Below are 16,325 nucleotides of genomic sequence, written 5' to 3'. Positions count from 1 at the left end.
TTTTGGGACAGAGAGAGACAGAGCATGAACGGGGGAGGGGCAGAGAGAGAGGGAGACACAGAATCGGAAACAGGCTCCAGGCTCCGAGCTACCAGCCCAGAGCCTGACGCGGGGCTCAAACTCACGGACCGCGAGATCGTGACCTGGCTGAAGTCGGACGCTTAACCGACTGTGCCATCCAGGCGCCCCCTGATTACTTTTCTTACTATAACTCTCATTTTAACCAATGATTAAGAGTCCATGATATCCTTTTATTCTGTTGGATGCTGAAGGGAACTTGGAACATGGTACTTGTACTAAGGATTTCACAGGTTATTTGCATATAAAAGCCTAAAGAAACACAATTAGCTAAATTATTTCAATTAAATGGTGTGGAATAGAGTATAAATTTAAAATCTCAGGATAGGGACATGATAACTCTTTGAAGGAAAAAAAAAAAAACTTTTGCTTATTGAAAGATTAAACACTTGGGAGCCGAATCCTAAAATTTACCTGAGAGGCATTTTGCATCAATGAAGGTGCTATCTGGCCATTTAGCTCCTTTCCTAATATAATACAAAGCTATCTTGTCTCCAAACTAAAAACTTATCATGAGGCTCTTGTGTAATAATTTTTGTCACCAATTTCTGAATAAAATTTGGTAGGCAATACAATGCTGACAGAAATCCAAGAATTTTAGATACAGACCTGATGAGTCATCTCAATGAATATCCTCATTTGACAGATGAGGGAAAGGAACACCATAAATGTTAAATGATTTCCCATAATTTTTCTTTAAGTATATTTCAATTTCACCTCCCCCACCGATCAACAACAACAAATATTTAAAGATGTGTATCCAAGAGGCATGGGAATAATAAAACTAAAACCATTAAAATAAGAGGCTAATAACAATAGAGCAAAAGTAGGCTAGTTACATCAATTTCACTACAAAAAAAAAAAAAAGCGGAGCATCAGTCTGGGCAAGCAGACGTTCTGGAGAGCAAACTGATTGATAGGCAAACTTCAGCTTTTAGGATGAACATTTCTCTTTTTCATGTACATCAACATAACCTTCTTCTCTAAGTAAATACTCAATTAGGAAGCTTTCTCATCCCGAAATAAGACCTTAAACTCTAATATTTGGTCATCCTAAGCATCCTAAGTGTTGTGCCCCACAAAACAACTCAAAATGCTCCAAATTTCTTTATTCTTGGTTTAGACTCCCAGGCTGATTCTCATCTCTATCCTTAGCACTTAGACTTTTACTACTTACCATGTGTCATCACCTACAATGCGTTAGGAACTTTTTATTGAACTTATCTACTCATTAAAGAAGCTGGATTAGGAAGCCTATAAATTCATTGTTCATAAGAAATGTATTAGCCTAGGGGCACCTGGGTGGCTCAGTCTGTTAAGTGTCCAGCTCTTGATTTCAGCTCAGGTTATGATCTCATGGTTCATGAGACAGAACCTCATGTCCAGCTCTGCACTGACAGCATAGAGCTTGCTTGAGATTCTCTCTCTCTCTCTCTCTCTCTCTCTCTCTCTCTCTCTCTGTCTCTCTCTGTCTCTGTCTCTCTCTGTCTCTCTCTGTCTCTCTCTGTCTCTCTCTCTCTCTCCTTCCCCTTCTGATTTTCTACCCTGTTCATGCTCTCTCTCTCAAAATAAATAAATAAACATTAAAAAAAAAGGAAATATATCAGCCTAAATGACTTGGTTTATACAGTCTCAGGTTTATATATCCTAATTTCTACTATATTTTCAAAGCCCAGCAAAACGTCTACCATTTAGTAGGTGTTTAGCAGTTTTTTTCTAAATGAATGAGTGGCCACAGAAGCATATAATCTAAAGTTTCAAAGACAAACTTGTTTTCTGCAGAAAACAAGATAGAATTAGGCTAAGGCCAAACAATAAACATTCAGTAAGGTTTTTATTAATTGTTTTTAGTCTTAAAAATTTTTGTGATGTAGAAAATTCAAAGGTGGCTGAATGTATATTTATAAACCATACATTAGTATTGTTTACAAACCATACATGGGCATTATTTACATAATCTAATACAGATTTAGAGGTTGCCAGTTCTTTTTGTCCTTAGAATTTTTTTGATGGAGTTTTAAAATCATGTAAGCATAGGCATTAAATCAGTATGCTAGACTGACCTTTGCTAGAATGAGAAGGAATTTTTAAGAATTCCTAATCACTGACAATGCTAAACTAGACTAAAATGTACCAAAAAACAATACAAATGATTTTTAGGGCTTAAATTGAAAACATTTAAGGATATAAATAGATATAATTTTAAATTGCAAACTATAATTAAAATGAAAGGAGTTTCATGTTGGGGTTACATTAGATGAAAGAATGTATGTTTAAGGTATAGGGATTTTTAAAAATATTTATTTATTTATTTTGAGAGAGAGAGAGAGAAAACGTGTGCGCGCGGGAGAGGGACAGAGAGGAAGAGAGTGAATCCCAAGCAGGTTTCACAATGTCAGTTCAGAGTCTGACATGGAGCTTGATCTCACGAACTGTGAGATCATGACCTGAGTCCAAATCAAGAGTTGAGCACTTGGCCAACTGAGCCACCCAGGCACCCCTAAGGTATAAGCTTTTATAATGCAGGAGATTCAGTCATTTCAAAAGAGCTGAAAAGATCGCCTTATGATTTCTCTGTAGAAAGAAATATTTGTAGATGATTTACCTGGATAGTTTCTACCTCAGTTTAATGTATTTCTATACTTAGGCTGCTAATTCAAATAGTTAGCTGCTCCTGAGACTTCGTATAAGAAATAAAATTTCTCTAAATCAAAATTTATTTTACATTCATCAGGGAAAAATATCTTACGGTGAGTCATTCTATAAGATAAAAAAGAAATAATTTTCAGTGTGCATTCCACCATATATCTGGATTTTCATGCATTAAGATTGCTTGAAATACATTTTATTTCCACTTGAGTGAATGAAAGATGAACTGAAATTAAGCTATTTTTTCGGGAAGGGGTATTTCCCTTAGATCTTTCTGTGTTTAGGAAAATAACATATTAGCTGCATTTACACATTTCTAAGAGTGAATCAATATTTCTTTTCAATTAACCTGATGTTTTAGGAAACCAAATAATTTTGGATACTGTTATTTTGACAGAGTTCCTTCAAGGTAGAGGCTGATTTACCCTGTAAATGGTAAGCTTGACTTTACAGTTAGAAAATGCAGCTATCACCTATATTTAAGATAATTGCTTTAAAAGATTATTTGCAAGAGTAATTTCATAACTCTTCATCCCCCTGGGTCTCTTTGCCTGTGATTTTGAGTTAAATTTTTTGGGGGGTTAGTTTCATTTTCTTTCTATTGTCGAACATTCTTCCAACCACTCAAGTAATTTATTAATTTTTACTGTGAGTGTATGCACACTGAGAATGTTCTCCTGCTGCTTTCAATTAAATCTGCAGCTCCTTGCTCTATTAATCCATTAACCTTAATTCTGAGGCATGCATCCAGAGATTATTATTATAAAACATTTGTGGCAACCTCACTCTTATTTCAGGAATATTTTTTAAATTATAGAAAAAAGATGATGTCCCTGAAAAAAAACCACACAAAAATCAAGAATAAAATATGCTTTTTACCAAACTTAAAATAAATTTACAGTAACTTCAAATAATATATAGATTTGTTCCTAATGCAATAATACTAAAAACAAAATTCACTGTAATTATGGGAGAAGTGTGATGTACCAAAAAGGGCTGGAATTCAGTAGTTACTATTTAGTATCAGATTTAAAATGTGAATGAGGAAATGTTTTCAAACCAGCATTTTCTTGGATAGCTAGCAGTTTTGTTAAATCTAAGCATATTTGTTAAATAAAATAAATACTCCCCTGGAAAAAAATGCTAAACAGTTTATCACATTTCTCCATTTTAAGTATTTTTACTCATGACTATTTAATATTCTTTACAGATTCTTGCAGTGTCAAAAGTTTTTTTCAATGTCTGTGATCTCTATTTTACTTTAGGTCTTCACTGGGATCTTCACAGCAGAAATGGTTCTCAAGATTATTGCCATGGATCCATATTATTATTTCCAAGAGGGCTGGAATATCTTTGATGGAATTATTGTCAGCCTTAGTTTGATGGAGCTTGGCCTGGCCAATGTGGAGGGATTGTCTGTACTGAGATCATTCAGATTGGTATCTACTTAGACTATGTTTATATTCTGTCACTGGCATAAAATTTATTTTGAAAATGAATCAATGTGAATCTTATCTTTAATAATATTTTAAATCTACATCAATATGCATGATACTCTAAGAAAATACATAAATATTCCCTTTAAAACTAAGAATGATAAAAATGGTTGAAGCATTTCATAATGATTAGTTATAGAGGGTAAATTTAAAAACACATGCGCGTCTAAAATTATGTTTTAAATTCATTAACATTTTTTTTTGTTTCAACTCTGTAAAGAAATGCAAATAAAAACTTCAGGCCTCAATTAATCTTAGCTTTTTTTTTTAAGATATGTGAATATTCTTTTTTTTTTAAATGTTTATTTTGAGAAAGAGATAGAGCATGAGTGGGGGAGGGGCAGAGAGAGAGAGAGAATCCCAAATCTGCACTGATAGTGCAGAGCCCAATGCAGGGCTAGATCTCACGAACCGTGAAATCATGACCTGAGCCGAAATCAAGAGTCAGATGCTTAACCAACTGAACCACCTAGGTGCCCATAATCTTAGCTTTTTATCAACCTTACTTATATTAGTGGGAACTACTTTAAAGGAACATGTAGGGAAATATTTGATACCATTAGCATTTAAAACAATGGTATAACAAACGTTTTTATATTTGTCAAAAAAAATTATTTCAAAATATGTAAAATTTTATTGGAAATTAAGTAAAAGGTGTATTTTTTTCAAATTGAAAGGAAGACTTCATGTAAGTTTTTTAAATCAAATTTGTTTATCTTAGTTTTATTTTATAAATATCCATTAAAATATATAACTCAGATTTTTAATATTTCTTTTTACTCTAAAATGTAGTCTGAGGGTGATATTAGTTTACCCAATCCAATTTAAAACACTGTAATCAAAATATTAATTTGTTTCTAGGGATATATCTGCTGATTAATCAGAATGTTTTACTTATTCTGAAATATTTTCTTTTACTTTTACATTTAAATGATATGACTTGATTTACAATTCTAGTATTGTTAACTCTTTTTTTCTGGATTTGAATTTTAGTATGGTTTGAGATTTTCATATCCCTCAGAAGTAGGTCTATAATATGGTATACTAATAAAACAATGTCTAACTAACTTCTAAAATTATATTGTAATTATACTGAGAGTATTTTTTCACTTAATTACAGCTTCGAGTTTTCAAGTTGGCAAAATCCTGGCCCACCCTGAATATGCTGATAAAGATCATTGGCAATTCTGTGGGGGCTCTAGGTAATCTCACCTTGGTGTTGGCCATTATTGTCTTCATTTTTGCTGTGGTTGGCATGCAGCTGTTTGGTAAAAGCTACAAAGAATGTGTCTGCAAGATCTCCAGTGACTGTCAACTTCCACGCTGGCACATGAATGACTTCTTTCACTCCTTTCTGATTGTGTTCCGCGTGCTATGTGGAGAGTGGATAGAAACCATGTGGGACTGTATGGAGGTCGCTGGCCAAACCATGTGCCTTATTGTTTTCATGTTGGTCATGGTCATTGGAAACCTTGTGGTACGTATGTATTACAAATGCTCATATTTAAGAACAAGATCAAACTGTAGCAAGGAAGGTGGCCTGATGCAATAGACAGCTCTGGTTTGATCTTCAGTAACTTAGACTCAAATCCCAGGACTAGCACTCTGAGTTTGGGGGAGTTCCTTAGCTTCTCTGAGCCCAAAGTTTCCCAACTCTGACACTGGAATAACAGAGCTGAAATCTTACAGCTGGTGTGAGGATTAACTGAGGTACATTTGTGAAAGTTTGGGAGCAAAAATATTAGTTTTTTTCTTTGTTTTTCTTTTTCAAAGAAGTGCTTTTATGAAGAATAATTTAATCCCAATATTACTGTTAAGGCTTGAATTATTTTTTTATCCTATCTTTACTTTGAGAAGAAAATGATCTCCAGTAAATCTAAAAATATAACTGTCTATTTTATATTGAAATTGATCTTTGCACATTCATAGTTCATATTGTTGGCTCACTCAGAGGCATAAGTTGCACATTACCAAATTTTGAAGATAAATTTCAATAAAATAGGCTATTGTATTGTAGCTATGTATTGTAATTATTCAAATGCCTTGGAAATGGTCTAAATATATCCTTCCCTGAATTTACTTTATTAAAAGAAAATAAGTTATTGCAGTTTAAGGTTTCATATGTATGGACACTGACAAGATTTTAAAAGCTTACTTTCAGTTCTGACCTAAAAGCACAAATGTAAAAGCACAATTTGCATATTTATGTGTTTTGATGCATAAGTTTCTCTATTATGTGTGGACAAAGTGTTCTTTATGCCATCATACTGAACCTTTCCTTTGAGAGGTTCATTTCCAGTTAGACTGCTTAAAAGAATGCTTGTGGAGGGATGCCTGGGTGGCTCAGTCAGTTAAGCATCTGACTTCAGCTCAGGTCATGATCTCATGGCCTGTAAACCTGGAGCCTGCTTTGGACTCTGTATCTCCCTTTTTCTCTCCCCCTCCCCTGCTCTCACTCTGTCTCTCTCTCTCAAAAATAAATAAAAATAAAAAAAATTTAAGAATGTTTATGCAATAACTGTAGACATGCATTTTTTTCAGAATAGTATATTAGGAAGCTCTAGATTATGAACAAAATCTGATACAGAAATAAGGAAACAAACTAGGGTTCTTGCTTTGATGGGAAGTGTGTTAACCTTATATATTTGCATTTAGAAATCTCTGCTGTTATAAATTTGTGGCCATTGGATGAAGGAATTTATATTAAAAGTATACTGTTTTAACATATACCACTAGGCTATCAAATAAATAAATTCATTATTTATACACACAAAGCTAGACACATTCTCTAGACAAACTAATAAAATGAAGTAAAATGACTAAAATGATCTTTTTTTCTCATTGGCTAAAACCATAAATTGGGATTTTTGTCTCTTCACTGGCAACCCTGAGTAGACAATTAAAGTCTTAGAAGTTTTCTTATTGTCCTTCTTCACGAAAGAAAAGGCACTTGTTTTATCGTTTCACCCTTACGGCAGGTAGAAGATTTCAGGTCCTTTAAATAGTGTGTGATTAAGACATGCGTCTGAAATGCAGTAAGCATTCGTTGAATTAATTTTAGTAAAGATCTATGAATTCCCTGTTTAAGTTATTAATTTATGAATACTTCATATTAATGTAGCAAATTTTCTTGTTTTCTTTTAGGTTCTGAACCTCTTTCTGGCCTTATTGTTGAGTTCATTTAGCTCAGACAATCTTGCTGCTACTGATGATGATAATGAAATGAACAATCTCCAGATTGCAGTAGGAAGGATGCAAAAGGGAATTGATTATGTGAAAAGTAAGATACGGGAGTGTTTCAGAAAAACCTTTTTTAGAAAGCCAAAAGTTATAGAGGTCCATGAAGGCAACAAAATAGACAGCTGCATCTCCAATAATACTGGAATAGAAATCAGCAAAGAACTTAATTATCTTAAAGATGGGAATGGAACCACCAGTGGTGTAGGTACCGGAAGCAGTGTTGAAAAATATGTAATCGATGAAAATGATTATATGTCATTCATAAACAACCCCAGCCTCACTGTAACAGTGCCAATTGCTGTTGGAGAGTCTGACTTCGAAAACTTAAATACTGAAGAGTTTAGCAGTGAGTCAGAACTAGAAGAAAGCAAAGAGGTAAGAATGCCTTTAAAGTTTTTGTGGCATTTCCTATAATAACCATGCATTATGGTTATTTAGTATTTTCATTATGCTTATATGCATTATTAAAAAGTATACTGAAAGTCATATATATGACAATGTTGGAAAATTATGAGATATTCTTTATTGGGAAATCCATTCATACAAATTCCAACTTTCCACAGGAACTCATCATTCTGTGTAATTAGTATATTCATCTTCTTGACAGTTTGAAAATCTGGCTAAAAATTGTGGCCTGTCAAAACATCAACCTTATTTAACACATTCTATTCTACACTACATTATGCTCTTTAGATGAATCAGTGAACTGTATTTTATTGATCATTGTGAAAGTGTCATCTCCTTACCTTCTATATTAGGTTTTGCTATGATTTTTTTAATGTGAAAGTTTTGTGTAGCTTTTGTTCACCTCTGAAGGTTTATTGACTATGACAGAGTGTTATTCATTTATGAAAGTATTACACATATTAGGACAGTGCAAGAAGCACTGGTTACATTTTGCCCAAGGGTGAGCAAATCTATAAGGTATTCCAGATTAACTTGAAAAATGCTAAGAGCTACTTAGAGAACCTCCACTTGAGGATTACAGTTAAGAAGTAAAACTTGAAAATCTGCTCTTATTGTCATATTACTGTTGTTCAAAATAAAACAAAGAAGAAAGGGAATTGTTCCTACTGTGTGATTAGAATTAATAGGATCCCACAATAGCCACTTAATGGTATTAATTCTGCAGTTTTACGTTGTGAAAAACAACATTAAAATTTTTACTACTATTCATTTTTGGACTTCTAACATCCCAGTAGGAAGTAAGTCCAGTACAGAATTATAAAAGACAGATTTTAGCTTAAGGGTATGATATTTAGCACCACAGGAATCAGACCAATGATGTCTGATTTTGTGAGCATATTTTAAAAACCTCTCTTTTTAAGAATGGTATCAATAGAATTTGTATAAGTAATAAGTAGTTGACAATGTCATAACTCATAGCTCCTGATCCTTTCTTTCAGGCATTTCAGCACTGCTGAGATATATTATAATACCAAATTTGAAAATATTTTTAAAGGTACAAATACATGCAAAATGAGGTATAATATTCTTGGAATTCCACTCAAAGTCTGCTTAATGAGCTCAATTCTAATTTACAAATTGCTCATTCTGATAAAATAAGAATTTAATTCTAATTTTATTTTTCATCCCTAAAATAGACCTATTTAAGAAAAACACCAATTAATGAGCACTTATTGAGCACTTTCTGTAAATTCAGCACTCTGCTGGGCTACTAAGAGTAAGGAAGAGTTAAAGGAGAACTCTATAATATAACCCCTTTTGGGAAATCTCAACATCTTTGAGGAAGCTAACATTAATTCTTAAAACCATTCAAGACCTATTAAAAAGTTTTATCCTGCAGGACTGAATATAAAAATTAGAGATAGTGAGAAACAGCAAGAACATAGCAAGCTGCTAAACGGAAGAGATAAAATTGAAATAGGTGTCCAAGTTTGGGTCAAATATGTGATCAGGAAGCCAAAGCAAAACCCTACCAAAGGAAACTCACAGTTGAGAATGGGCTTAGTATTAAGGTGTAACAGTGGAACAATCAGCATGAATAAAGTACTGGCTGAGAAGATACTGGAAAATATGTTTGGGTGAGTAAGGTGTTTCAGAATGTAAAATCTTTGAAGTGGAAAAGTTTAGAATTGGCGATACAGTCAATAAGGAGCTATTTGTTCTGAAGCAGGGGAAAGTGATGTTTTAGGCAAGTTTGTTTGGTATCAGTGAATTTATCTTGGGGAATGTGGTAACAATCATTTGATAGCAATGAGGTGATGAAATTCTGGGCTAAGGTAATAAGCATGGGCACTGAGACCTGGCAGTTTGACAAACTAGTGAAGAAAGACTCCGGGGAACTGGAAAAAACAGTAATGCCACTGAAAGGACTTCTTAGAAAGGTTACCAGGTTTAAGTAGGAAGAGGAAGAATTCAATTGGAATATCCTGAATTAGAAGTGATCGTATTGGGAGTAAAACCCTGGAGGAGAAATCAGGGTTTAAAAACAGATTTGATAATGCAGATTTCATAATTACCTGATTCCCTGAAAATAGAGGAACTTACCAAAGAAGTTATAATAAAGAGAAAATAAGGTAAGATTAGGGACAAGAGTAGCTTGGGGTCAAGAAGAGGTTAAAAAAAACCCAAAAAACAAACAAACAAAAAAAAAACAAAAGACAAAAAAAAGAGGCAGAGAAACTTTTGCTACATTAATGTCATAAATTTTATCACATTGGATTTATGGAAATTGAATATCTTAATTTCTTTCTACCAAAAGGCTGATTTCCAGAATATTTCAAAAACTCTATAGTGCCCACAGATATTTCAAATGGTTGCTTAGAAGAATATCACCTCATTGTCATATCTTCTTAATTGCTAGAAAATCATACACTTGGTGTGTGGAGACACAATGACTTCATTATTAAGTTCTGGAAAACATTTTATCATCTGAACAAAAATTCCTTTTTGGTGACTCTTTTTATAACCATTCTATCCTCTTCCAAGCTAAATTTTGGATACATGGAAACCAATAATAGAATGTAATGAAATTAAAATTATGTAAACTAGCTGGAAAAATTCATCAAACTAAATAGAAAAACTAAAGACTTTTATAAAGCTAGGATAAAATTTCAGATTATTTCAAAAAGTAGAAATAAATTCAACACATTTTATATGGATGATGTTTTAAATTAGTACTAAAAAAAAACCCTGAAAAAGTAATAGGGCAATTCTCATATATGCTCACACAAAGATTAAAAGTACATTGTTCTTAAAAATAAAAGCAAAAAATTAGCATGTTCTAACATAATACAGTGGGTTTAAATTCCAGCAAAGTTCAGTTTTAACCTGAAATTTCTCAAAACTGCTGGCACTGAACATAGGTCACATTTCACATGCATATTTATGTTGGCTGGGTTATTCTTTCTTAATAACTATTGCACACATACACATACACACACAAATGAAAAGTAACATATCCACAAAGTGACATTTTGGTTCATGCTTCTAAGTTTTTGACCACAAGTAGAAAAAGAACATTGAGCTATGCTTTGAAGAGCACAGAATATCCTTTCTTTTTGCTGACAAAGTAAGAAATCATACAACCTAACCAACAGAGTGATAACATTTCTCACTAAAAAACAAAACAACAACAACAACAAAAATCCCTGCAATATATTTCTGCTTTAAGAAGAGGCAATAAATTAATCATTAACTTAGATGGTATTTGAAAACTCTAGTCACTCTGCTCCTTACATTCATATTTGTCATATTGTATAATGAGCTAAAGTACAATTGGGAGAAATGATCCCTAAAATACTTGTTAGAGATAAAGATATGAATTGCTGTTATTACATTTGTAACATATATATTCATACATCTATATCTAAATCCATTATATCTATATATTTTGGTCACTAACATAAATGAGATGGTATGGAAACAAATATAAAGCTTTGCATGAAAAAATGTAAGAGAATTAAAGGTATAGATTTCAAAACAGTGATCTTTTTATATTGGAAAAACTTGGAATCATACAAATCTTGTGACAGGATAGTAATGTAGAATTTTATTTTTATATTTTTAAAGTTCACGTAATCATGATTTCTTGGAATATTTATATAACCGAGTTTTTATAATTTTGTTTATAAAAGGTTTTATTGTCTTCTGAGGTGAGGATATAGAATAAATGCTCTTAAGAATCATATTTGAAGTTGAATTCCAAAGCACAATCTAGCAATATCATACTCTGACCTTCACTGCTTACCATTCTTACTTCTCACAGGGGTAAAACCAAGCTGGAGCCATCAAGAATGCAACTCTGGTGTTTTTTAACCAGCCAGAGGCTCGTGCCATCACTTTTACCCGGGTTACCCAAGCAAGTTGTACATGTACAATCACTTTCTAAGTAAATTTTGACTGGCCTGCATGCTACTCAGCTCTGTTCCTTCCCCTGCCATGGCAAGGAAGTGCCAGATGTGCCCAGCTGCTCTCTGCTGAATCGTGTGACACATCACAGCATGGTCAGGAGACACGGGCAGTCCCACATCATATTTGATTCTGCTAATGAGTTTTCCAGTATAGCCTTTTAAACTTTTAAAAGCAATGATTGCATGCTCTATAGGATTTATATCTATTTTAAAATATGATAGGAATGTTTAAAGTTCAATGTAGTCAAGAATTTAAGAGAGCATGCATTTTTTTTATTTCTCTGCTTTTATTTCATTAAAATAAGACCACAACTCTTTGTTGTTGTTGATTCAGCCCTTATAAGTAAATTGTATACTAAAATGAGTCTCACAGGATTTTTTGATAGTGCCATTTTCAGATCATTATATTCAGATTCATGAATATAATTTTCAACCCTTATAATTCATTTGCTCCAGATGGAAATGTTTGCTTTCATGTTGTTTTTAAGGCTCTGTGAAAAACAAAAGCAAGGTGATCATAAGTTTTTGGATATGAAGGGCCATAGTCTGTATGTATTTGGGCACCACATATCTTGGATTTTTATGTAGTTTAGGAAAGTTGTTGAGTCGTATGTCTGCAAAACCATAAGTGTTCATTGGAAAATAAATAAAGAAGGAAGCATCGTGATATGGGATAGGAAAAGTTCACTGTATTTTTATCATTAAATAATTGGTCCAGTGTATCCATTTAAAAAAAATTCCTTTATCTACATTAATTTTCCCTAAATGTCCTTTCTACCCAAAACTGAGCAGGTAAAAAAGAGACATAGAAAATGTCCTATTTTTTAGTATTAAATATGGTTTTATGAGGAGTAAAGGGCATCTCCCAAGACTGCCATAGGTTTGTACATAACTAAGTCTTTATTTTCTTCACTCAACTTTCTCTTGTTGATATCAGTGCTTGCTGGACTCTCAGCCAGAGGGGGGTTCTGGGAGGGAAATTACAAAGCAGAAGTAGAAAGTTCTCGAGTATTGGCAGTTTCAATACTTTTGGTGAAAAAAAAAATCTAACTAGAGTTTGGAGTTGTCTCTAGGTTTAATTTATACCTGCTCTCTTCTTCCTTAGGGATAACTGAGAATTAGTTGGAGAATGAAATCAATTCAGAAATAAAATTATTAATGAAAAGTAGGGAAAAAATACAGGTCCCTGCTGATTTATACAATTTTTGTTTAACAATGACTGTTAACTTTCAATGACCAACATTAGCCAGTGAAAAAAATCTGATTTATTTTTTCTTCACAAGCAGGACAGAATTAAATGGTACTGGAGAATTATCTTTTACATCATGTTTATAACAGTATTCCCTCCATTTCAAAGTCTTCATGGAAACTGTAAATAGATACTTGATGAAGACCTCAAGCACGTGCTCTTCTGGAAAAGGCACTGTGCTGTTTTCAGAATCTGGAGAGCAATGAAAGTACCTCTGGGCTTTCTCTGTCTTGCTCTCAGTGTCTTCCAAACACTCTCTTTGTGAAACTGAATGTGAGGCAACTCTTCCAGAGGCACAGATGGGTACGTCAATAGCCATTTTAAACCCATCGTGACCTTTAGAGAACTGTTTTGGTGTGGTAGCGTACTTCTGTTGAAATAAAACCCAATTAAGGCTAGTTTAGATGGAAATTTTTGGATATCTTCTCAAGATAAGCCAGTTTTTTTTATTTTGGTTTCTTGATGCCCTTTTACCTTACTTTTCAACTACCACATAATTATTTTCACTTTCAAATATCATGTTCTTATTAACGCTGTTTTGAAATTAAAGAAGCACCAGGGCTGTTACACTTTTAAAATGTGTTGAGGCAAAGCCACATACACATGGTTTATATTTTTAGCCATTCAATAAGTGGCCTAGAAAAGAGAACTATTGGTTTTAATCTTGTTCTCCCTGCCTTGGACAAGCAGCCCAATGGCCTCCTGGTGTGTCTACCTATTCTTCAAGTGAAAGATCGTAAGTCAAGATATGGATATGCATATCCAAAAGATCAGACTAAGGCCCTGATAGTATGTGTGATCAAAAAATTTTCCTCTTCTACTTGTAAGACAAAACTCAGAAGTTATGAGAGAAATGGCTAGATTTTAAAGGCAATCTGTAATGGCTGAATCTTTTATTTTTGCCTCTTGAACCATATAGCAGTTTGTGAGAGTCAAGCATTTGATAGCTGACTGAAAATAAATGAAATGTAAGCGCATTTCAGTGGAAGTAGGCCAGTTGCTAACATTCTCTTCTATCTCTGAAAGTTAAATTTCATGTTTTAATTGGATAAAAATCAAGAGCAATATTCATCACAAAGGAGAATTTCTATATGAGTTCATGTTATTAGAGGGAAAAATGGTCTCATGGCCTTTATGGGTGCTGATTCTGTCATTTCTTATGAATGGTATTTGTAGTCAACCTTCTTGAAAACTACATATTCAGGTACCATGTCTTTGAGAACATGGTTCTTGGATCAGCGTGCAGCTTCCACAGTATTGCGCCAGGCTTCCGCTACAGCCAGGCATGTTTTCTGTGGCTGAATTAGGCCTGGAGAATGTTGCATCTTAAAACCTGCTTTCCAGTGTGCATTTGTAGAGCATAAGCCATCATCCCTCTGTAGATTCAGTAGTTTCTACAAGGGATGGAAGAATCGAACTTTTAAGTGCCATAAAATATTGGAGGGGTAAGGAGAAAATAGTACAAGAACACAAGTTTGAACTTGTACTATGGTTTATATGGAAGTTTTCTACAGTTATGCCTATATACCTAATTATATTTTTCTAACTACTTCTAAAAAAGTATTAATTTTATTATTTAGTATAGTATTGAGTTCCTTAATATGGAAAATTTCATTTCAGGTTTCTTGGCTTTTTTTTTTTAATACCACTGTAGTATCACAGCTATGGTAATATAAAGAAAGTAAGTTATTCTTTGTGTTTATCATCAGTCACTTGCTTTTAAATCAGTTACATGCTTTTAAATAAATTTGGAGGTCATTTTGGTAGGGCTATGATAAAATGTATCACAAACTATGCTCTATCAGAGTATGAGTGCCAAATATTGAAATAACTAGAAAATGTTTAGATTACATAGATGGCATTATATCAACGTACAGGATTTTAAATTTCTAGGATTTAAGTTTCTAGGGTACAAATTAATTCTTTAAAAAGACAGCAGTAAAATCCTTTATGTATACAGTGACTAAGGCATATCAGGCAGTATATCATAATTAGTAAATTGTAACTTAATAAGAGCACATTCTAAGCTTTACTTTATAAGTAAATTCACAACTTTTGAAATTTTATATGGTTGACACAAGATTTTTGTAACTTCATAGAAGAAAATGTATGTATTTCCCTATGACAAAAAAAATGTGGCCTATGAAGATTACAACAGAACAAGCCTGATACTCCAAGTTAAGAAGAATTAACTTATGTCAACTTCCACAGGGAAAGGAGTTTCCCACAAAACACTTCTTAGTGAAATGAACACTAGCCTACCAACTAACTTTTCAGCTTTGGTGCATGAGGGTCTACAAGACTCTGAATATTCCTTAAGAAACTTTCTAAGGTATAAGTTAAAATCAGAAAATCAGGAAAACTTAAAATCAGAAAAACTCCTGAGTAACTGTGAAGCAATTCTCTATGTAAAATGGGTTCTGCTTGTTTGAAAAGAGTAGAATACATGTGGAGTTTTGGAAGGGTGGTTTGTCTGTTTTTAAAACCCATGTTTTAAAATAATAAGGCCAGGTAGATAGAGACAAACTAACTCACTACTAACCCTCTATTTTACAATCTTTACAATGTACAATGCATAACTTCCATAACTATTTAGAAAATTGAAAGTATTTATATCCAAACATGTTAACCACATTCACAAAAACATTTATAACCTAAAGACAGTACTAATAACAAAAGAACATCCAATGGTCAATACTTGGCAATGGTAGATTCAGTTGTCATTCAGATTAGCAGCTACTATTACTTGTGTCATTCAGGTTTAAGTTAGTATAGTGTTTGTATTTAAATATAAGACCATCTGTAGACTATGTGGCAGACAACTATAATGTGAAAAATTGAACATCTCACAATTATATTAACAGTGGTAAAATGAGAAGAGTATGTTTTCTAGAGTTGTCAAATGGGAAAGTATACATGTATTTGTATATCTATACACATATGCTGATTACTTTCTTCCTTCATTGAATGTCTGCCAATATTTTAGAAAAATATTTCTTTATTGAATGTCTGCCAATATTTTAGAAAAACATTTGGAAATTTCATGGGTTTTTATTGCTAAAATATTATTAATTTTAAATAATTCCTATTCATTAAAAAGGTATTTTCTAATACAATTAAATAGACTTCTATCAAGGCCATTATTGAATTATGTATCAAAGTGGAGAGATGAAATTACCTAAACACTATAATTCTCTCTATAAAAGTAATACAAAATGCATTCAATCATTTATTGGC

General features: G+C 33.0%; 1 protein-coding gene across 4 annotated transcripts in view; it reads left to right on the top strand.

Moving 5' to 3' along the window:
• The window catches only part of LOC121030637 (sodium channel protein type 3 subunit alpha), a 116,277-nt gene that overhangs the window by 76,127 nt on the left and 23,825 nt on the right, over positions 1–16,325 (top strand). For all 4 annotated transcript variants that reach the window (XM_040475235.1, XM_040475238.1, XM_040475236.1 and 1 more), the window contains exons 16-18: positions 3,993–4,166; positions 5,344–5,700; positions 7,368–7,838. In XM_040475235.1, the coding sequence (XP_040331169.1) occupies positions 3,993–4,166; positions 5,344–5,700; positions 7,368–7,838 (1,002 nt within the window). The remainder of the gene's footprint in view (positions 1–3,992; positions 4,167–5,343; positions 5,701–7,367; positions 7,839–16,325) is intronic.

Source organism: Herpailurus yagouaroundi, unplaced genomic scaffold (genome assembly GCF_014898765.1).
Source record: "Herpailurus yagouaroundi ecotype Mexico unplaced genomic scaffold, PumYag 140, whole genome shotgun sequence".
Taxonomy (NCBI): domain Eukaryota; kingdom Metazoa; phylum Chordata; class Mammalia; order Carnivora; family Felidae; genus Herpailurus; species Herpailurus yagouaroundi.
The sequence above is the reverse complement of the archived record's forward strand: the minus strand, read 5'-3'. Positions and strand labels throughout refer to the sequence as shown.